Source organism: Ammospiza nelsoni, chromosome 15 (genome assembly GCF_027579445.1).
Source record: "Ammospiza nelsoni isolate bAmmNel1 chromosome 15, bAmmNel1.pri, whole genome shotgun sequence".
In the NCBI taxonomy this organism is placed as follows: domain Eukaryota; kingdom Metazoa; phylum Chordata; class Aves; order Passeriformes; family Passerellidae; genus Ammospiza; species Ammospiza nelsoni.
Genome location: NC_080647.1, coordinates 16,468,098 through 16,491,560, shown reverse-complemented (window position 1 = coordinate 16,491,560; position 23,463 = coordinate 16,468,098). Strand labels below are relative to the sequence as shown.

Genomic DNA, 23,463 nt, shown 5'->3' with positions numbered 1-23,463 from the left:
TTAATTAGTAGCTCTATGTTGTTTGCTGATTGCAGGCTGTGATTAGTGTTGAGAATGCAGCCACTCATCAGCACCGGGGGTATTCAATTAAGATTTCAAGATGTAATTAAGGCAGTGCCCAAGATTCATCCCACTTGCACCAATTCCCAGTAGGGGAAGAGGATGTGAAGGGGTTAAGCCCAGGAAATTTATCACTGCACAAACAGGCAGCTGCACAATTCTAGTCCTAGGGCTGCCCTGAGTCTGTGCTGAGCGAAATCTGCCACAGAGGAAAATTCTGGGGATAGGATTGTTTGACATTTTGCATTTGGTTTCAATGACCTGATCATTGTCTCCTTGCAGATTGTTTGAGATATTTTACATCACATATCTTTATAGTCACCACAGTTAGATTTCATTAACAGGGTAAAAATTGAATTATGGCGAGCCTCTCTCTGAGGAGAAAACACTTAATCTATCCATGGATATTCGAGCAATATGATTAATATAGAAAAATCTATGGGATAAAAGAATCTTGATCCAACCATGTAAAAACAGATTAATCTGATTACATAGATTACTGAAAACTGGTCACCTTGGCTACATTAGGACCTTTAAAAGCAAACACAAATCAGTGAATCATTTTAATCAAATTTAATTTAGATTATACACTTTCACATAAAATCTAATTTAGTTGGAATTACTCGGTCATGACTTGTCTGCTCCCCACAGGACAAGGTTAAAGAGATTACATTTGGGTTCATGTCAGCAGCATCTGCTAGTTAGCTCCCTGAATGCTGATTTAATGAGAGAGGTTGTGCTCAGTCTCTTGGAAAGACTTCTGGTTCAGGCAGGTGCTTGAGAGATGTTATTAATTTAGTGTGGTACAAAGAGTGATGTTATCATGCTTGGAAAATTCTTGTATCATTATTTTCATGTGGCTAATAACCCTGGTGGGTTTGTTTACATCTGATCAGCAGCTTTTGAGGGTTTCCCTTTAATCTCTCCCTAAATATACTCCTTTAGAGAGACAGGAGATTCCTGCTAAAGAAAGAACAGCCTTTTTTTTTAATATAAACCATTATCTTGGGGCTTGTCTAGAGGGGCAGCAAGAGAGCATAAAGCTGCAATACGAATCCAGGAGCTCCCAAATCCACAAGTAGGCAATGCCTTATTGTCTCCTGGAAAATCTGCACTTCCAGTTAGCCCACAGAGAGCACCTTGCTTGTAGCCCACCTGCTCTGCAAACAAACCCTTTAATTCTTTGTGCTCAGCTCTGCAGAGCCAGATGCTGTCCCCCTGATGCCTTGAGAAGGCTGACCTAGAACAGAGACCGGACAGAGTTAAAGAATAACGTAGGGATTTATTAAAAGTATCTCCTCAATCAATTCACCTTGGGCAGCACAAGAGTCCAGCCAGAGCTGCACCCAAGATGAACCAAAATGGTCACAGAAATCCCCACCTGCTCATGGGGTCTCCAACTTGGATCAGTTCTGCTCCATTTGCATTTTGGAGTTCATTGTCCAATTCCAGCTCCAGCCCATGCAGTCCCACCCTGCTTGTTTTCCTCTCTTCAGCCCACGGTGTTTGTGCTCTTGGGCTGAGATTTGGATCATTTGTCCTTGGTGCCCAGCTGGAGCAGGAATTGTTTTGTCTCCCTGCTCTGTGCACAGAGCTCACCATCCCCTCATGTGGAGCCCAGAGCCACCCACTAAAGCAGCACAGAATGTGAAAAATATAAAAGCCAAAACCTGAGGCATCACCCCTCTGACCATAGCACTGAGGTTTGGTGTTGAAATGAATGGGTTGCATTGCAGTTAGTTGGTAATTGATGAAAAAAAGAGTGTCAGGGAGTTCAGCCTGAGAGAAGTGAGGGCAAACTGTGCTGATGGAGCAACACCAGAGGCAACAATCACTGTTCTACTCCTTCACCCTGTGGCAGAAGATCAGAATGTCAAAATAATACTGAAAACCTGTTGCTCAGTGTTTCCCTCTTAACCAGAAAATGCCTGTCGCAGACATCTTTTCATGAAAATCCTTTCCTTAGGATTTTTCCTCCTGAGAAGCTGAAAGGCCTCAGGAACAAAATGTAAACAATGGTTATCTGCTGCTGTGGAATGCAACAGGTGCATCTGGGATTGGCTCATGTGGTTGTTTCTAATTAATGGCCAATCACAGTCAGCTGGCTCAGACTCTCTGTCCCAGACACAAGCTTTTGTTATTCATTCCTTTCTATTCTTAGCTTAGCTAGTCTTCTGAAGAGAACCTTTTTTTCTATTATTTTAGTATAGTTTTAATGTAATATATATCATAAAATAATAAATCAGCCTTCTGAAACATGGAGTCAGATCCTCATCTCTTCCCTCATCCTCAGACCCCTGTGAACACCGTCAGAAATGCCCAATGGTTTATGAGCCCCCACTGACACAAAGATCTGTCCATGATTCCCTGGCAGGGCTCAGTGCTCGGGCACAGGGTGCATCAGGTGCCTCTGTGACCTGATGCTGAAATCAGAGCCAAAAGGGTGATCCCGCAGATTCTCCCTGGGCATATTTCCACAAGAAGAGGAAGGGCACACTGAGAAACTCTGCACATATCCAGACTTAACTGATTCCCTAACCCAGCAGGTGAACTTTAGGCTTAAATGTGTTTCTGTGTCCTTAAAGTGCATCCCTGCCCATGCAGGAGCCTCTCACCCAAGTTGTTCTCTCCCACATCTAGAAGAGATTAGCCAGGAATTCACTGGGGGAAGTCACACCCATTTCACTGAAATCAATAGGAGTTGCATCAATTTTACATATCCTGCATGTTTCCTGCTGCCTTTTTAAAGCTCCATTTATGGTTGTCCAGAAGGAAAAAAAATTAGTGCAACTATTAATCCCAGAAGTGCTGATAAAGACTTTTGAATAACAGTTGAAGCTCATCACAAAATTTTACTATTTTAATGCAGAATTTCCCTGGTGGAGGGGCTTCAAACTCTCTCAGTAATTACCATAACAGCATAAGGGTCGAGCCATTAAAATAATCTCTGGCAATTGTGTGTGATTCCTGTTATTTATGAAGAAAGCTGCAGACACAATGTTCTCTGCTGCACCCTCTGTTTCCTGTGGGTCTTCTACCCTTATAAATGGTCAATTCTTATATATGTACTAGAAGAATGTACAGCTCCAAAATTAATGAATCCACCCTGAAGGAATACCATTTATATATGACATCCTTAATAATATCAAAGAAAACTGGGTAAAATTGAGAAAAATAGGGACATACCTTATTACAATTACCTTCTATTCTAGCATATTTTTCTTATTAGCAGCACAGACAAAAAGGCAGCCCTCCTATTTCATTTCAAATGAGCCTGGTAGAAGGATCTCATCCACTTCATTTTCATATGAAATTGCACTGTGGAGCCTGATCCCCCTTGCCTTTACCCAGGCAAAATACTTATTGCTGTGCCTGGAAACAAAGTCTGTGTCAAGATCACAGGGCTGGGACCTGGGAAATGCACTTTGATCGCTGATATTTGTTCTGTGCTGCATGTGGCATGCCCAAATCATCTTTTAAAGAGGGGAATACCAAATGCTGCCCTCATCTTGGCCAAATTTTGTTAAGAACAAGTGTGGGCCATGCTGGGTTTCATCTGGAAGTGGCAGAGTTCTGTGCCCCTTGTGACATGATTAAGCTTGTGTCAATATATTTTTGAATAGATTTGTGTTAGTGCTGAAATACCAAATAATTCTGGCATCCAATTCATCTGAGTTTACAGTTTTACTTTCACAAAATGTGGAAATTAAAGTTTTCTGCCAGTGTTATGTTTGTGTGATCCTGATAGGGATGTACATCATTTCCAGCATGTCCCTGCTGCCCTGGATTATCCCTCTATCCCCAGAACTCACCTGAGTGAAATTCATAGAGAGAAAGCCAAAATAAAGTAAAAATAACCAAATTATTGCATTCTAAATCTGAAATCTTAAGCACTGAGAAATAGATTTTGACATGGTCTCGTATTTGACACGAGAATTTCAGTCTTGGAGTGGTGTGGAGAAAAGAATGCAGTAAAAAATAAACCCAAAATGCTGATCCTAACAGTGCCAAAAATGAGCAGAGTTCACCCTGAGTTGTGAACAGTCCCAGTGTGGAATTATCCCAGTAAACAGCAGTTTAATCTGAAATACAGCACGGACACCAAAACCCTCCTGCTTCCTTCAGGCTCCTGAAGGAAAGATAAATAGCATTGTCACTCCTCAAAATTAAGATTTTTAGAAAACTGGGAAAAAAGTGCTGAGCTTAATTACCCTTTTAATTAGCTCACCAGACAGCTCTTTAGTTGCTGTGATTACAGAGGAGCAAGCAGAGCCTTTCACATACTGTTCCTGTCAGAAATCTTCAGCTGCAGAAAAACAGTGTTTCCTGCTCTTACAGTAATTTTTATTTATAGGCCATTTCTAATGCAAATATTGGCCTAAAATCAAATGCTAAGTGATTTGGCAATAGAGATAGAGTAGGAATGTAAAGGATTAGAGTGCTTAATGCACTGGAAAGAAGTTTATCAATACTGACAATTCTCACAGTGCTTAATCAAACATTTAAGACAAGTGGAGAAGCAGACAGTGAAGACTTAGGGGCTTTTGAACAATAAAAGCAAACAGACTGTCTTGTTAGAACATGTCAATTTATGGTGGAATAAAGAAACACCTACAATTTAGTTACTCTTTTCATATAGATAACAGTGGCTTTAGGGAGTGAACTGACTTTAAAGTGACTGTGAGTAACTGCTGAGGAAAACAAAGCACAACTTTCCTTTTATAATCAAATTTTCCTGTTTGCAGCTTGGTGTAAAAAGGATGATTGAGGATTTTTTTTTTCCTTAAAGGCAATTTATTTTTTTTAAGTCAGCTCATAATAACAGATTTAAGGGTCTGATCCTTCAGTAACACATCTTGTATTTATATTTGCAGAGCTTGAGTCTGTCTGGAGAGGAGCAGAGCTGGGAGCTCTGTCTCGGCAGTGTAAATCTAGGGAAGAGGCTCACACACCTGCATTGCCTGGCCTAGATTTTCTTAAATAACAAGTCTGAAAATTCCTGCTTGAAAATTTGCTGTCGATTCTGACCCCTATCTAAAAAAAAATTGACTTAAATCCTGTAGTTTTGGTAGAAATGCACAGTGAAAATCGGGATCCAATTTAAAGAGAAAGGAGATTCCAGTTTCTGGTTGGATTTCAGAGATGACTGTAGGTTAATCAGTCCCACTTGTGGCATTGGATTTACACTCAGATCAGAATGCTCTTAGCCTGCCACTTGGTGTCCTATTATGAGAAATAAAGATCTGTGAATATTTTTAAGAAAACAGGTGCTGTAAGGCCGGGAAGGTTAAATTCACATGTGACAGAGCAATAGGAATATACTGCAGACCATGTGAGCAGAGAGAAGAGAAAGTATCTAATAACAATAACAAAAAGTTTCTAATAATAATAATAATAATAAAAATAAGGATGACTGCTTATCAAACTAATGTAGGTGTAATATGACACCTACAACAAAAACATAATTGGCATCCAGGTACTTAGTGAAATTTAAATCTCAGAACAGCAGAGCAGGGTTAGCTGAAAAACACAAAATGCAAAGATGTTGAGTTCAAGGGTGAACTTAATTAGGAAGAAGCAAGCTGTTGAAAAGCAGTAAGAATTCAAATGGCAATTTATTCTCTTTTTCAGAACTGAGTGTGTATAATCCCACCTGAGTTCCCCTATGCAGTTTGCTGCTACAATAAAATATCCTGAGCTTCCACCTCCCCACACTGCCTTGAGCTCCTGAAAGCTGCCTGTCAAACTCCCCTGAAACACTTCTGGCATTTTAACCTCATTTTTTGTATAGTTTTAGTTTATAGTTTATTAGTTTTAACTGCATAGCACATGCAAGCATTGCCTCATTTCAGGTTAGTTATGGTTTGCTACTTGATCTCAATTGTCGCTCTAAAATCTTTTTTTACCAAGAATCTTCTGTTCTATTCTGTGTTTTCCTGCAAAACTGGAAGACACAACACAATTGTTCTGATGCAATGGATTTGGACTGCACGGCTAGTGCCCTAAACTGGAATATTTTCAATCTGAGAACCATGCCAACAAGAAGAGATCATTTGTATAAGCAAGATTAAATCCTTCACCTGGCAGAATGAGTATTTGAGTTTGATATCAAACTTTGCAGATGTGCATCACACCCTGTTTGTTCCTTAAACAGTGTGGAAGCTGTCACTGAGTGGGAGCTCGATTTCAATATTAAAAAATCCAGTTTACATTTTGGCAGCCTGGTGACAGTTGTGTTTACCCCGACCCTCCCAGTTCCGAATTTCGTGTTGCTTCAGGCACTCACAGCTGGACCTTGGAGCTCTGGTGCTCAAACCTAAACCTGCCCTGGCCACCTAATGAATATGCAGAGAGGTTAATTCGTGTTTGCCACATGCAGATGGGGCTGTCCTGGCGGCCATTCACACCTGCTCAGGGCCCATATGCACATACAGCCAGGGCAGCTTCTCATGCAGATTATAAATTCTATTGCGTGTCCTGAAGAGTGAAAAATCCCGCTTAAAATCGCCCTGGCATTTTTGCTAAAATGGTTTTGCCTCATTCTGTATCATTCTGTTCCTGCTCAGCCATCTGCATTGTTTTTAGGTGCTTTACCTGTGTTTCTAGAAAAAAGCACATCACCATTAGTAACATACCTAAGCACATTCCTGTGGCACAGAATTCACCAAACAAATAAAAATATGCCATGCACAACCCTTATTTATTAATAATTTTAATTGTCGTGTTTTGGGCTCCTATTCATCATAAGGAATGCACAAGTAGACACATCCATGAATTTAACTAGTTTGAATTGAATCAGTCACTTTAAGCCATTTGTAAAAGCATCCCAGCAATGTTACCCTCGGTGAATTGAATTATCATTTTTCTACCCATTTTCTAAAGATGGAGGAAAAGGGCTGCTTATCTGTTTCCGAAAATAAAATAAAGCAGTAGGATGTATTTTAGTGTGATGCAGGTGCATCAATAATCAACAATAATCAAAGTCAATGGTATAAGAACATTGTAAAATTTGCATCAATAGTTTATTTTTTTATTGTGTATTTATTGTGAATTCTATATGCTTTATCAACTATAATTTCATCATGTTGTCATAAAATACTCTTGAAGCGGGAAGAGAGCAGGGATTAATTTAAAACAGAGAGTTTTCTCAAATATGTCCTGCTACTATGCCACAAACTTCAGAAATGAGAAAACAAACCCCCTTGTGTGCAGAACAAATTTCTGGGGAAGACTCATAATTGTGAGATATTACCTTGCTGTTAGTAAATAGACCAAGTTGGGCTGTGTGATGTCTAATTCCTGCCTGCAACTCCACTGTTACTTAAGTGGAAATACAGATTCAGTCTCACACAATGACCACAAAAACAAAACAGGGAGGTTTTTTCAGTTTCATCTTATTCTTGCTTTAAATTGCTCAGTGATTGTGTCTGCCACCCTGTGTGTGCACACACATGTATTTGTCCTATCTGCAACGTTTATATCAGTCTGTAAAACACCAGAATTTTGGGAGCATAATATGAACAGCTAAACAGTATTGACCCCTCCAAGAGTCAGTGTAGTCAGAGCCTATGTTTGGTCAATGTGTTAGAAGTATTTATCATCATCCTTTAGATATTATATCACCTGCAGGTATCTGGGATGTAATTGTGGTTGTTCTTACTGAACAAACATGCATGACCTGCCTGATGCCATGAGCATCATAAGTAAAAATCATGATTTAAAAATCCCTCTCATTTTGCAAACATGTGACTGGCAAAAATGGGAGATGTGTGATTATATATTATATATTATATATTACACATTACATATTACATATAATATTACATTATATTATATTATATTATATTATATTATATTATATTATATTATGTTATGTTATGTTATGTTATGTTATGTTATGTTATGTTATATATATTATTATATATAAGATAATATATTATATATTATTATAATTATTTTGGCTCTACTTGAGGCAATAAAGCAAATAATCAGATATTACTTCAAGTCTGTAAAAATGTGGCTGGCTAATTAGCTCAAAGCAAAATGCATCAAATGAGTATTGGTAGCAGGGCCAAAAGCTGATAAATGCCACGGAAAATTCAAATTCTCCTTTTAATTGTAAAAACAGTTTTTCTGCTAGAAATCTGAATGTGGAAATGTTGCTCTTTTACTGAGCATGATATGAATGCAGGAATAAGGAGAAAGATCTGATTAGAAATTATTTGAAATAAAAAAATCCTCTATTTTCATCTCGAGTGCAATGGTATGAGCAGAAAGGAGACTTGTTCATCCACACTTTCCTGGCAATTTAACTGGGAGGGCTCTTTGTGTGCAGGAGCACCACACACATTTCTCTCAGAACGCTCAGTTCACACTCACTGTGTCATAATTACAACTTATTGAAGAGTTAATGATGCACAAATGAGTACAGAGAACCAAGGACTTCCAGCTCAGTGTACATAAGGCAGCAGCACCTAACAAACTGGCAATTTTCTTTTGTAACCATGAGGGATTGACCCCAAAAACCTGTAGAAAAAGGGACTATTTTGACCACTCCACATCCTCTGTGCCACCTTGTCCTTTCTTGAGCAGAAAGGACAAGCAGTGGAACTCTCTTTGCTCTTCATCTTCCAAAGGTTTTTAAGTAAAATATACCAGCATAAATCTCAACCCTGTGTCAGCCCAGCAGGTCTCATATCCCACCTCAGCCTGGGAGTGTGCAGCTTTACAAACCTTAAAAATGTGCATTTGCTTCGAGCTCAAGGCTTTTCTTGGTTAATCTCCAGCCCTGGTGTGAAGCTATCAGTGGAAAATGATCAGTTGGGAAGTTGGGGTGCTGCTGAACTCTGATTGTGCATTTTCATACAAAACAGCACAGGCAACTTTTCCCTGCAGCCTCAGGCACTTATAATTAAAGGAATAATAACACTGTAGATTTAAAAGTGTTCTATGGCTCGGGGTCAGTTCTGAATAGGGGAAATAGTAACAGGGAATGTTTCCCTGGCACTGTGGCAGCACTGGAGAAGCACCTGCAGGAGGCACAGGGTGCCCTCTCCTGGGGTAGGGAATTATCCTGTTTATTTCTGCAAGAGCTGTGGGACATGAGATGATTATTCCCATTTTTGCTGGCGCACCAAGGCTTTCTGTTTTGGGAGACATCCTAGCTGTCTGTGTCTGTCTTAAGTGTTTTGCATGAGCTTGAAATAAATAATTTGGGGTTTTTTCAGAGTAATTCCTAGTGCCCCATCTTTTTCAACTCTCTTTAGAAAGTACTTTTTTTCTTTTTTTGCTATAATACTGCAGCAGAGTATTTCCCATGTCCCTGCAGTCAGTCCTCAGCTCATTCAAACCATATCCTTTACATATTCCTGACCCAAGTTACAAGGAAATGGAGCTTTAGATGGGATTGCTAACAGTTCTTCTCTTTCTGGATTGCTTTGTCCTGGTGTTTGGTTTGGAGTGTTCCCAGGGAGTTACAAAATGCAGATCTGACTGCTCCCTGCTAGTCCATGTTGATTCTGAGGACTTTCCAGTATTTGTGATATTTATGGGCATGATCCATTACAGAAATACAAGATGGTTCAAGCCCTGTGCTGATCTGATTTAGCCCAAGAGTTCTGCTCCCACAGAGCAGATCTCCTGCTTATTTCCCATTTATTTTACATCTCCTATTTATTTCAGACTTTCCCCACATTGCTATTTGGCCCATTTCCTGAATACACCCAGGGCTTCCTTCCCTCACATGGAATTGTGTTCAGTAAAAACTGCATTTATTGCAATATATTCAAATACTGTGATAGAAAGAGCATAAAAGCATCAAGTGGAATTTGTGGTTCATTTTAAAATGGAATCTGGAGAACAGAAGAACAAGGTCCTCTTTTTTATTTAAAAATTGTCTATGAATGTTGCAGTGCTTTGTGTGGTTTTGCTGCCATTTTTTAATGCAGTTGAGCTTGACTCAACCTGAAATGAGAAGCAACAATACTGTTGATAAGCAGAGTTTGTTTTTTCAGGCAAAAGTAAGGCACAAATGCTTCCCTCTAATTTTCCATCAGCATTCTTGGGAGCCATGGGTGTGCAAATAGAGCAGGTTTGGGTCTTTATGAGCTTTGTGCATAGAAATTGGAAAGCAGGTACAAAAATCATCTGCATTTGCATTGATTAGAATACAAAATTATAAATACCACCTATTTTCTTAACAACCTGCAATGGTTTTACAGTTCCAGTCCAAATCAATGTATGGATGAAACAAGCTCTGTACAATATATTTCTGCAAGCTAATCCCAACATTGAACATAGTTTAGACATACCTTGTTTGTGGGGTCTTCAAATCAAGTTAAATCAAAGTGGTATATGAGAGTATTGTGAGATTACACCATTTTCCAAGGGGTTGTGGAGTTCTTTTTTAAAAATAAATTGAACTTCTTATTGATGGGCTGTTTTGCAAAAGTGGGAATGGGGTGAGCCAGGACAGAGGCAACTGACAACAGGAAAAGGGAAACAAGCCATAAACTGCATGGTGTCCCTTTTCTGGCTTCCCCTAAATGGCTCATTTTGAATCTTTTCCCCCCTATAAAAGTCCTCCTGCATTCCCTTCCTCAATTCCTAACAGGGTTCTTCAGGCAGTAGCCTCAGGACCGCACCCCCAAGGTTCTCTTTTCCTCCATGATCCCCTCACCGAGCTGCCTTTTGGTTTTTTGTGCCAGAACAAGGCTGGGTTTGGTGGGTTCTTCCCTCTGTTCTGCCACCAGACCATCCTGTGACCCTCACACACTCTGGGATCACACATCTCATCACCTGGGAACACCTCACTGCTGTCCCACAGAGCCAGGAGCTCCAGCTCCCAATAATCCCCTGCTTGTGATCCTGGCAGCAGCAGAGAAGGGAGTCCAGTGCCATCAGAAAGGCTTCTTAACCAGGGAAAACTGGATTTGCCTCAGATTCTATGCATTAAAAAATCTGTTGGGTACACCAGCAGCAAAATCCACTGTGTCCCTCTAGGTGCCCCTTGTGTAATTGGTCCACTTGTTTCAAAAAAGGCCTGGAAATACCTATTTTACAATTTTCACACCTACTTTACACCTATTTTACAAGTCCTTAATTTATGTATCATCGAATAAGTTCCTCCCCTGCAAGTGCCGGCTGCACTTGTCCTACTAGGACAGCAATTGTTGTCCACAGAGACAACTAAGAGCTTCAAGACAGGAATTTGAGTAGTTCTTGGGATACCTTGAAAATCAAATAATTGATTTGAGCTATTAGAGAAATAAAGGATGAGTGATGAATACCAATTTAAATGGTGCAGCTATTTGTGATTATATTCAGGTCAGAAATGTGTTTGTCCATGGAAACAGCCCATATAATAATTGTTTCTTCAGTGAGCTTCGTGTCTGTTAGTTTATATCTATTGTATATATCTATTGTTATTTTATATCTATTGTATTTTATATCTATTGTTATTTTACATCTATCGCGTGCATAGATGTATATATTTGCTTTTCACAAACTGCTCACTCTACTTCGCAAATCAGGTTCCCTATTTCTCAATTTTTCTGTACAGCTCTGCTCAAAAATCTCGTTGCTCCGGTAGTTAAAGCAATTTCAGGTGAAATGTCCAGGTTCTGAGTGTGAGCTCGGTTTAAATTCCCTTGTTCTTGTGCTCCTTACTCTCAGCTCCTTTCCAGGGGCTGGAGACACGATCAGGACTGAGAATTGGAGCAGCAGGACTGGGTTTTCCCAAGTTCTTAATCTCCTCAGGGATGCAGATCTTTATGTGGGTTTTGTGTTGTAAATCACAGTCTCAAACGACACTTGAGCCCTCATTTGCATAGAGGGAAGTTTTTCCCACTAGTTAGTTCGAGTGACTTTACTGAGACGAAATAATTCCAAATCAAATGACGTTGTAATTAAGATCTTGCAAAAAAAAAAAAAAATTAAAAGAAGGTTTGTTCCAGTAAAAACTGAGGCAGAAGTTTGCATTATTCATAATTTTCTAACTGCTCTCAAGCAGTGGGATTACTTCAAATACTGACATGAGTGACTCCACTCTGGGAGTTAGGAGATCATTCTTTTCCAGATTAAACTATTTCTTTTATTCTTCTCTATCTCAGGGCCAGACAGGAGTGAAGGGAGATACAGACACTAAATAGAAAGCTGTCATTTGTATTTCATACCAAAATCACTTCTAGGTAGAAGACAAACATGATTTAGGGTTTTTTTTTGGACAGGGAAAAAATTTTCCCTGTCCAAAGATGAAAAGGATTTAAAGACACCTTATAATAGCAAAACCAGTTAATATTTATTTGATCAACTCTTTGAATTAAACATCTAACCTGATTTCTAAACAAGTAATACAACAAGGAAGGAGACAGAAAGAAAAATAAAGGCAGAGGAGTGGGGAGAGGGAAAGGAGAGAAAGTATGAAAGTCAAAAGTAGATTAACAGAAAGGATGAAAAACAACGTGTATGTAATCTTTGTGATTTTATGGGGTTTCTTTAAAGACATCTCTATAATCCAGCTGAGTTAATATGAGAACAGAACTTGTATACAATAAAGCTTTTTGGTTATTATGTTTAAATCATTACTGAAAGACTATTTCAATTACAAAATATTGATTGGATAGTAAAAAATTATAATTTACTTGTGACACCTAATCATAAAATTGTGGCTAGAGACAAATGGTAGAGGAAGAAAGGATTGTTGCTATGATTGTATCTCAGATTCACAAGAAGACTTGTATTATTTTTATATGCAGGAGAATAATGTTCAAAAATAAGTTTCAAACTAAATAACTTGAAATAGAGCTCATATTTAAAAGCTATTATGTGGCAAGTTAGTTTTATATTTTGGGAATAGAAGTATTATTTCTTAAATAACAATGGGTTAAAAGTAATATGGGGAGAACCTGCCTGAAGTAATCTCTTGGTCCTGAGTGTAATGAAAGAACTCAATTTAGTTCAGAACAACTGGGGTTAGTTTTAGACTATAATCAAAAGACAGCAGAGTTATTCAGCACTTCATTTTCCTCAGGTTCTTCAGTCCTGTTTTGTTTTCTCTGCAGAATGCACACAAGTATGAGATGCATGTGCAAAATGTAATTATTTGATGTGCAGTGGAAACATCCAGCTACCTAATGTGAAGTTTCTCGTGTTTCCCCAGTTCCTTTACTGAACATAATCCATCCTGACTGACCTGGAGAATGCTATACTGGACTGTCTGAGTATTACAAAATATGCAATATTAGTTAACTGATTATAATAAAAACAAAAGGGAAACGGGAAAGCTGCCTGCCTGCTCTGTCTCGGGCTTTATTTTTGGTGCAACAGAGTTTATATTCCCCTCTGTGTTTTTCCACTTTCCTTATTTGAAATGAACAGCTGTAATTGAAAAGCAAGAAGCTCCATGGTTTATAGAAATAGGTGTTGTTAAGAGCCTTAGCCATCTAATTTTCTTCCTATTGCAGGGCAGGCTTCCTATTGTCTGTCCTTTAGAGCTAATTTCTTTTCTGATCAAAAGGCCCACATCATTGAAAAGGTAGTAATGACTATTCATTTGCTTGAAACCTCCATTCTGCAGCCTGCAAAGCTTTATTTAGAAACTGCTATTTCTTTCTAAAAGGAAAATCTCATTTGTGTCCTCTATAATGTCAATTAAAGTAGAATATATTTTAATTATATATCCTGGAGAGAAACCTTTCAGGATCTCAATTTGCTGTGCCAGTGATACAGGCTGTAGTTTGAAACAATATGTGCCTTCAAAACTGCGTGTCAGAGAGTGGGAATAAGGTGTGTTTTGATTTTAATTTGCCACTAATGAATAGTTTATTTGCAGCTAATTAGCAAGTTAGAGTTTTACAATTAATGTCCGATTTCTAATCCAACTGCTAAAAAGGAGCACGGCCATGATTACAGGTAAATAAGGTGGTTATTGCATCTAGATAGAGGCAAGATTCGCGAAGTTTTAAACGGGAAAAAACAGAGATTATTTGAGTTTGTGGGGTTTGTTTGGTTTGGGGTTTTTGTGTCTCCGCTAAAGCCCAGCAACAAGTACGGGGGAGGGGGGAGAGGATTCCTGTCCCTGCCCTGTCCCTGCGGGGGAAGGCGCGGCTGTGCCCGGGGCTCGCCCGCTCCGTCCCCGAATTGTCCCCGCACGGAGCGACTGCTGCCACCAGGGCCACCCGCACACGGGGCTGTGTCCCCGCACACGGGGCTGTGTCCCTGCACACGGGACTGTGTCCCCGCACGGAGAGGCGGTGTCCCCGCACACGGAGCTGTGTCCCTGCACACGGAGCTGTGTCCCTGCACACAGGGGCTGTGTCCCCGCACACGGGGCTGTGTCCCCGCACACGGGGCTGTGTCCCCGCACACGGAGCTGTGTCCCTGCACACGGGACTGTGTCCCCGCACACGGGGCTGTGTCCCCGCACACAGGGGCTGTGTCCCTGCACACGGGACTGTGTCCCCGCACGGAGAGGCGGTGTCCCCGCACACAGGGGCTGTGTCCCCGCACACAGGGGCTGTGTCCCCGCACAGAGGGGCGGTGTCCCTGCACGGAGAGGCGGTGTCCCCGCACGGAGAGGCGGTGTCCCCGCACACGGGGCTGTGTCCCCGCACACGGAGCTGGGTCTCCGCACACGGAGCTGTGTCCCCGCACACAGGGGCTGTGTCCCCGCACACAGGGGCTGTGTCCCCGCACACGGGGCTGTGTCCCCGCACAGAGGGGCTGTGTCCCCACACACAGAGCTGTGTCCCCGGGCCAGCGGGACTGCCCCTGCCGGGGGAGCTCAGAGCGGGGCGGGCAAACGGAGCTGAGGTGCGAGAAAACGATGGAATTGTTCAGGTTGGAAAACTCCTTGAGATCAGCACTGCCAGCCCATCACTGAGCCGTGTGCCCGAGCACCACGTCCCCGCGGCTTTTAGGGGATGGGAGCTCCAGCAGCGCCCCGGGCAAGCCGTGCTAGGGCTGGATAATTCTTAAAGGGGATTCTGCACGCTGTAACAGCGAGGGGAAGTTGCAGAAAGTTTCCATTACTGGCTCATCCACGGGGGATGAGATTTCTGCCCGGCGCTGGGCAGCGGGGGTGGTCTCTTTAGCATCTATTCTCGGGCTCGTTTTTCCCTCGGTGGTTTTGCGGGAAAACACATGAGCTAAATCTCTGGTTTCCTCGGGGCTCCGCAGCGAGCCCTGGCGAGTTACCCCGTGCTGGTGGTCCCCTCCAGAACTCTGTTAATTGGTAACTCGGGGATGGAGAGAGTCCTTATTAGCAAACTGCCCCCTCCGCATCCCTCCCCTGCCGCTGAAGACAGCTCCGATTGCCAGGAAGGGCTGTTTGTCAAAGGCTAATAAACAAATTCCTGGCGAACACCTGAATGAGCCAGGGCCAGGAACAACCCAATTAAAAAACGGGAGCTACTGGTTGTTTTTTTGTGGCGGTGGAAACAATCCGGGCTCCAAAAGGGTCTATTCAGACGGCGCTCCGAGAGGTCTGTTTGCAGCCCTCTATTGTTGTCAGAAGCCAAATAAAAGTTCAGCTGGGGGGGCGGGGGGGGAGGGAAGTGATTAAAAAACCCCAAAAACATTCACCGCTGCCTCCTGAACGCGCTGGGAGGCTCAGTTCAAAGGGATCGAGCTATGACCAAACGACGCTGCCCGGGTTTACCCACGCACTTCAGATTTTTGTTCCTAAATGTTGCGGTTTTTAATGATGTCATCACAAGTAACCCTTGCTTGCCCGGAGCGGCAGGGACAGCTGGAGGCTGCGGTACAGCTGCGATCTCCACGCTGCGAGGCTCCGGGGCAGCCAGGGGAAGGAGCTGGTCGGAACTAATGATTTTGTTATTTATTTATTTATTTGGGAGGTCGCTCCAGCCGTGTCAGCCCCGCGGCGAGGGAGGCAGCAGCGTGGCGAGGCAATCTCAAACTGCGTTTTGGCGTGACACTGAAATGGAGAATAAAACCAAAAATAATCTCCTAACGACCTTCATCTCTAGAACCGGCCTTAAATGGCCCGTTTAGTAGCCACATTACCACGCTGAAAACTTGTGGGGAGGATGTGAGTGCCAGCCTGAAACGGGGATCACGTGAAGTTTTATCTTAAGCATCGCTAAAAGGCTGGACATTTTCGGAGGATCAGCCTAGCGAGGGTCAGCAGGGTCCAAACGAAAGGGGCGCCCAGCTCCCTTATCTGGGCAAATTTCGAGGACGAGCCCTCGCAGATCCCGGTCGGGAATTAGGCTGGTGACCAAGGGGATGCTTTAATAACAGGATTAGACGGGGCCGGGTTCGTACGTTGAGTTATTCTTTAAAAGCCAGCGATCCTCCCTGACACAGTTCCAAGATTCCCCCGAGCTCTTCTGGAGCTGCAATTAACATATATTAATGGTTCTTTCCTATTAAGCGTTGCTCTCGCAGAAACCCCAGGCAGACCCTTTCAAATGGCCCTTTTCAATGCCGGCGTCTCTCTCGCGTTCGAGTTGGGCTGTGCTGTAAACTCCTTATCTCGCCTCACGCTCCTTTGTCACCCAAATAAATAAATAACAATAATAAAAGGCTCCTCAGCCTTTGACAACTGTATTTACACGACCTCAAGTGTTCTCCCGACCTCCACCAGACACACGGGGTGAATTTAAGAAAATGGCTCCAGGCATCAGGTTTATTGTGCCGGGCTGTCCCCTCCTGCTCTCTGCCCCTTCCCCGCGTCCCGGCAGCTCCGCAGGCTCCGTCCCCGTTCCCGGGGTGCAGGAGGAGGTTGGAATTTGCTGCCAGGGGGGTGCTGGAACTGGGTCTCAAAGCGCATTGGGGGAACTTTGGGGACAGCAGTGGGCTCGCCTCGTTCCTCTTGCTCCCCACGCCGTTTGCAGGACAAGGCAGGACAGAGCGACAGCCATGGGGTGGCCGCGGGGAGGGGCTGCTGGTGGCCACCTGCGAGAGGGACAGCCCTGGGCAGCTCAGCCGGGTCTCGGGGACAGCCCCGAGGGAAAGCGGATTCGGGGTCCCCTCTCCGCTCCCCAAATCCCGGCCGAGGTTTGCGCACACAGAGCTCCGGGGGGATTGGAGCACAGGGTCCTCTCACCTCTTCTGGAAATTTTGTCAGCCGGATTTTGAAGTTTTCCTCAGATGATGCGCGGCGTGGGCTGCCAAGCGACCTGTGAACTCTGAAATCCATCAGTCTGTACTTATATTTTTATTCAGCCGGGTTCAGTTCTTTTACAAGATTAGCGTTCAAGAGAAACGTATTGGTTTGAAGTAATATGGACTTTAAAAGTGTTGAAGAGCTTGGCTTTTAGAGGAAAGAAAATCTCTAATTTGAGACGCAGGCAGTTCAAAGACGAATTGAAAGACAGAGTTCGAAACTTAACATTGAAATATTTATTTAAGCATTGACGGAAACACTATTCAGGGGGATTTCAGCTCGTCCTTTAATTCTGCATACAGCCCAATTTTTCGTTGCATGCCTGTGTGTCCAGTCCCTCCAACAAACGCTCATATACATAAATATCAAAGTATTGCCAGGATATATATCAGTCCGATTTCCTGCCAGCCTGGCAAGTCTTAAACCTCGACTGGAGGAGTCAAAATATATTGAGTATAACAAGTTAATTACGACTGGTTGAAGCTTTTCCAATATATTGCAAAAGTTACACGCGAAGCACTCCCGCCTGGAACAACCCTTTCGCTGTCACCCTGTCCCCTCGGGCTGCCAAATTTTCACTTCGCTCAATACCCCAGGAGCAAACCAAGCAAAAACCAAAGTGCTGACTACACATAGCCGGTCGCAAGTGGAATTTATTTCCCCTTCGACGTTGTTTAACAGATCGCTTTGTCAAAAAAGAAATCCGTACAAAACGAACTAGGACCTTCAAATGCTAAATCCCAGCAGCGCTCAGATCTGTTCACTTCAACCCCCTCCGCGCACCGCGCTCTTTCCAGCGTCCCTCCAGTACCCGTGCGGGCTGCAGCAGGGCCGGCAGCTCCTCATCCCCGCCCTGCCCCGCAGCTTTCTTCCTCCCCGTACCGATTACCGTCCTCACACTGGCGGTCTTGTCTTTGGGGTGCCCGCCAAGCCGGGGAGCAGCGGCGGCAGCATCGCTCCTCGCCGGGCCGCCCAGACGGGACGGGAGGCTCGCACACGGCCGCACCTCACGGCCCTGACCCTCCCCGGAGCCCCACACGCCCCTGGGGCAGTTCGCTCATGGCCACAGCGGCGATGCTGCCCTTATCCTGCGGCAGCGAGGCTTTCCCGAGCAGCCTGCGGCTCGATTCGCCTGTCCTGCCCCAGCGCTGCTCGGCCCGGAGAGCTGCCCGGCTTCTCCAGACGGAGCTGGAGAGGAGGATGCGGGAGGATGAGGAGGCGCAGGGACGAGGCAGCCCAGCCCAGCCCGCCCCGGCGGAGAGCGCTGTGCCCGCGGTGCTCCCAGAGCTGCCGGCCCTGTCCGTGCAGGTGCGGTGTCCGTGCCTCTGGCGAGGGAAGGGAAGGAGGGGTAAAGGGAGGGGAGGGACGGGCAGGGAAGTCGGTGATTGACAGCTCAAGTGGGCGCCTCTCCACTCACACATCCGCCGCCAAAGTTTTCTTTCACACGGAGAGAACTTTCTGTTGCCATGAAACTCGGGGGACTCGCAAGCGCCGTCCCCTCTACCCTCCCTCCCCCTTCTGGGGCAGCCGAGTGGAAAAGCTCAAGTGGCAGCGGGGTTGGTGTAGGTGGGGATGGCCGGGAGTGCCTGGCCGGCAGCCCCTCTCCCACCGGCAGCCGTGCCCGGTCTCAGCATGGCAAAGTAGAGTCTCCCCCCGGCGACAGCTCAGGAGTGAAAGAGTTTAGCCCGTCCATCCTTCCCCCGCCCCTTTATCCGCTCTGGGTGTGCAGTGCGAGCTCACTCGGTCTGCGGGCAGCCTCCCCGAGCTTGGCCCGGGACCGCGCATCCACCCGGGCGCCCCAAACCCCTTTGTGCCCGGCAGCCCCGAGCTCCCAGCGCTCCGCTCCGCCCCGCTGCTCCTCCCGCGGCCCCGAGGGCACCCCCGGCCCGGCCGCAGCTGCGGGAGCCGCTGTGCCCCGGGGCAGGTGCGGGAGGGGCCCGGCACCCGCGGCCGCGGCATCCCCGAGCCCGGCTCCCTCCGCCCGCCCCCGGCCGCTCCGCTGCCGGCCTGGGGCTGTCGGGAACCGCTCGCTGATTGGCCGCCGCCCCCTCATTTATAGCCCGTCAATCACGGACCCCCGCGATCCCTGCGCGCATCGCCCGCTGCCGTCCCGGGAGCCGCTCCGCACAGCAGCAGCAGCAGCTCCGCCAGCGCCGGCACCTCGGGGAGCGGCGCTTCTGCAGGCACCGAAACTTCCTCGTTCGCTCGTGGCAGCCGCCCAGACAGGTTCTTTCTTTCTTTCTTTTTTTTTTGTTTTGTTTTGTTTTGTTTGTTTCTGTTTTTTTTTTTTTTTTGAACTTCCTCTCCTCGCTCGGTGCCCGCCTGCCCGCCGCCCTGGCGCACCTTTTACCGGCCCCGGCCATGTACAGCATGCTGGAGACGGAGATCAAGGCGCCGCAGCCCACGCCGGGCAGCACCGGGGGCACCCCCGCTCCGGGGAGCACCGGCAAAGGCGCCGGAGGCGGCGGGGCCGGCAACGGAGCGGGAGCGGGCTCGGACCAGGACCGGGTGAAGCGGCCCATGAACGCCTTCATGGTGTGGTCCCGCGGGCAGCGGCGGAAGATGGCCCAGGAGAACCCCAAGATGCACAACTCGGAGATCAGCAAGCGCCTCGGCGCCGACTGGAAGCTGTTGAGCGACGCCGAGAAGCGGCCCTTCATCGACGAGGCCAAGCGGCTGCGGGCCGTGCACATGAAGGAGTATCCGGATTACAAATACCGGCCCCGGAGGAAGACCAAGACCTTGCTGAAGAAGGACAAATACTCGCTGCCCGGTAACCTGCTGGCCCCGGGAGGGGGCAACGCGGTGAGCAGCCCCGTCGGGGTGGGGCAGAGGATTGACACTTACGCCCACATGAACGGCTGGACCAACGGGGCTTACTCGCTGATGCAAGACCAGCTGGGCTACAGCCAGCACCCGGGCATGAACAGCCCGCAGCTGCAGCAGATGCACCGCTACGACATGACGGGCCTGCAGTACAGCCCCATGATGTCCACGGCCCAGACCTACATGAACGCCGCCTCCACCTACAGCATGTCCCCCGCCGCCTACGGCCAGCAGCCCTCCACGGCCATGAGCCTGGGCTCCATGGGCTCCGTGGTGAAATCCGAGCCCAGCTCGCCGCCCCCGGCCATCACTTCGCACTCGCAGAGGGCCTGCCTGGGAGACCTGCGGGATATGATCAGCATGTACCTGCCCCCCGGCGGGGATGCCACAGACCCTTCCGCGCTGCAGGGCAGCAGGTTACACAGCGTGCACCAGCACTACCAGAGTGCCGGGACTGCCGTCAATGGTACCGTACCACTAACTCACATATAGACTTGGCTGCTCCGGACGCCTCCCCGTCCTAATCCCTAACCCCAGCACCGCTCCCTGACTACACCGGGACGTACGGCAGTGTTGCTCGGCTTAGCAGACTTAATACTAACTCTGGAGAAATTTTAAAAAGGAAATCCGTTAGTTGTGTCCTTTTTTTTTTTTTTTTTTTTTTTTTTTTTACAAGAAATAATATTTGAGCAAGTTGTTATTTTAATAGAGCACAACTCCTGCCTCCTAGAAGCCGCTGTGAAGTTTTCAAACCACGGCAACTCCTTTCCTGGTTTCGGCTAGGTTGGGCACTGTTTTATTCGCCTATAAGTTTTTTTTAAAGATCTTTCATCTTCCAGTTTGATTTCTAGCGTTACAATGACATAAACAAAAACCGCGGGCTTTTGTTTTTAAACTCGGTTGTTCACATAATCTCTGTGGTTTATTAAGTGTTTTGTTACCGACCCTCGCTTGGTTTCCATCTGCAATCTGTAGCTTCCACGACTTTTTAATTCTGAGGTTTTATTCCTTGAAAAGGGGGAGGTGGGAGAGAGCAGAGCTGTGCGGGTCGCAAACGCGTTTCTTTTATTTATAGTAAGTTGTATGTCTCGGTTTTTCTTGAGCTGTAAACTTATGTAAATGGGTTTGTGAATTTTACTGTGAAACATGTTTTGACATATCGGATAAAAACGTTTTAGTTTTGTTACCGGATTCCTTCCAAACACACACACACAAAAAAAAAAAAATCGAAATACTCCTTCCTTGTTCCTAGTCCTCTTTTGCTTCCTTCTTCCAAACGAAGAGAGATCAATAAATTTTCTATCAGGCACGTCGGCGGTGTCCGGGCGCTTTGTGCGGGGCAGGGTCGGGCCCATCGCGGGGGCTCCACCGCCCGCTCCGGGCATTGCCAGCGCTGTTGGGCTGCGCTCCTCAGCCTGCCGAGCCGGGCTGTGCTGTGGGGGGCGGGAGAGGGAGAACGCGCTCCCTGGATTTGGTTTTCTGTTCAAGTAAAGCGGGAGTCGAGCCGGGGAAGCGCCGCTGCCGCCGCGGCCACTTGTTGCCTCCCCGCCCGGCTGCCTTCCTTCCTTCTCTCGGCCGGCGTGGAGCGAGGAAATTACGAATTACGGCTTTACGGCTCCGCCTCAGCTTGTTGTGCTTTTTATTTCCTTTTTTTTTTTTTTTTTTGTTTCTCCGTCAGGAGGATTTGCCTAGATACGCCAGGTCATCTAAAATATTTACAAAGGTAAAACCCGTTGGGGAACTCTTAATTAGACTCCATTAAAAATGAATGGTTACAGGAGTCCCCAGAGGAAATAAATAATTCAATCTTTTCAGTATGTTTGACGAGTGTTTAGAGTCTGGACAACTTTTCTTTCCTTTCCCGGCCCTTTTTATATTTTTTTAGTTGTTTTTCTTTTAGGGATGTGCGTTACTCGTGGCCGCGCTGCGGAGGAGTCCCGGCGGAGCCGAGCATCGCTTCTCCCTCCCTCCGAGCCCTGCTCCGGCCGGGTCCCCACGTGTGTCCCCGGCTCCTGGGCAGGGTCTGGCTCCGAGCTCGGCGCTCGGCAGCGCATCCCCGCTTCGAGCTTCGCCTGCTCCCGCTGCCCCTCCGCTGCTCGCCTTGGGATGGGGGCAGAAGGACCGCGAGGGCGCTGCTGGGGTTCGGGTTTGGGTATGGAGAACTTGCCCTGCCACCCTTTACCGAGGGTGGTTTCGCGGTCGCTTTGTGCCCCTTGGCTGCCCGGGGCTGTCGCATCCGCGCTGCTTCCCCGGCGCTTCCCTCCCTGCGGCAGCGGCTCCTGCCTTCCCCGCCAGGCTGGGGCAGGGCTTTGCTCGGCTCTCCCAAGGGAAGAGGATGCTCTGCTAAGCTCCCCCGTTCACTGGCGGGTGCCCGGCTCCTGGCCTCGGGTTAGGGGCAGCCCCGGGCCCCTCTTGCTGCCCCGTCCCGGCCCCGGCCGCGCTCTGCTCAGGGCAGCACAGCCCGGCTATCACCGCTGTCCCCAGGGCAGCACAGCCCGGGCATCACCGCTGTCCCCAGGGCATCACAGCCCGGCTATCACCGCTGTCCCCAGGGCAGCACAGCCCGGCTATCACCGCTGTCCCCAGGGCAGCACAGCCCGGGTATCACCGCTGTCCCCAGGGCAGCACAGCCCAGGCATCACCGCTGTCCCGGGACAGTCAGGGCAGCACGGCCCGGGTATCACCGCTGTCCCGGGATGGTCAGGGCGGCACGGCCCGGGTATCACCGCTGCCCCCAGGACGGGCTGGGGCATCACCCCGTAAATGAGAACCCACAGTTTCACACCCACAGCCCCATTCTTCCATAAAATTCTTTGACGCAAATCTTTGGCGCTGCTTCTGTCTGTTGGTGCTGCTGTCCTTCAGGTAGGAGCAGGAGGGTATTGTAGTTGGTACCATGACCTGCTAGCCCTTAAGGAGAAGCATTTCCATGAATAACCTGGGGTCTGAGAGAAGTTGGTAGCATTGGTGGGGTTAGCAGAGTACAGGACATAGGCAGGGCAACAGCAGGACCGATTTCATCTCAGCTGGAGTCAAACTCTTCCCCGGTGCTCTCCAGAAGTGGCAGTGCCAAGACAGCTCTCAGTGGGGAAGAGTGAAATTCCCATTCCCTGATCTCCTTCCACCTTCCCAGGGTGGTGTGCAGGTGCAGGTCTGACAAAAGCCAGGGCTCCTGAGCAGGTGAGCAGCTGCCAGCACTGGAATTGCACTTGGTGTCTTCAGAGTCAAACTGCAGCTGCATCATTATAAATACTTGTTCTTTACCTCTGAGTTTTGTAGAAGTGGATTCTCTGCTATGAAAGGGGAGAAAATCTTGTTTTTTCAGAGTTTGTAGTATTTTAAAGTTCAAGTTATCCTTGTTTGGCCTAAATTAGGGCTGAAGGAGGATCTGTGAGCAAGTTCCTGAGGGGTCACAGAGAAATGTCTCTGTACAAATATCTCTGCCT

The 23,463-nt window shown here is 46.7% G+C and overlaps 1 protein-coding gene across 2 annotated transcripts; it reads left to right on the top strand.

The window, feature by feature from the left end:
- The first annotated feature begins 19,537 nt into the window (after window positions 1-19,537).
- Window positions 19,538-20,509, top strand: LOC132080126 (transcription factor SOX-3-like). Of its 2 annotated transcripts, XM_059483137.1 has the most exons (2): window positions 19,553-19,604; window positions 19,644-20,509. In XM_059483137.1, the coding sequence occupies exons 1-2, from the start codon at window positions 19,553-19,555 to the stop codon at window positions 20,507-20,509; spliced, it is 918 nt and encodes a 305-aa protein (XP_059339120.1). The 2 variants fall into 2 exon arrangements, with proteins under 2 accessions (XP_059339121.1, XP_059339120.1); XM_059483138.1 differs by having other exon boundaries at window positions 19,538-20,509.
- The last annotated feature ends 2,954 nt before the right edge of the window (window positions 20,510-23,463 follow it).

What these genes read in the sequence shown, in the direction of transcription:
- LOC132080126 (XM_059483138.1), top strand. Translation starts at nt 19,553, where the DNA reads ATGTACAGCATGCTGGAGACGGAGATCAAGGCGCCGCAGCCCACGCCG.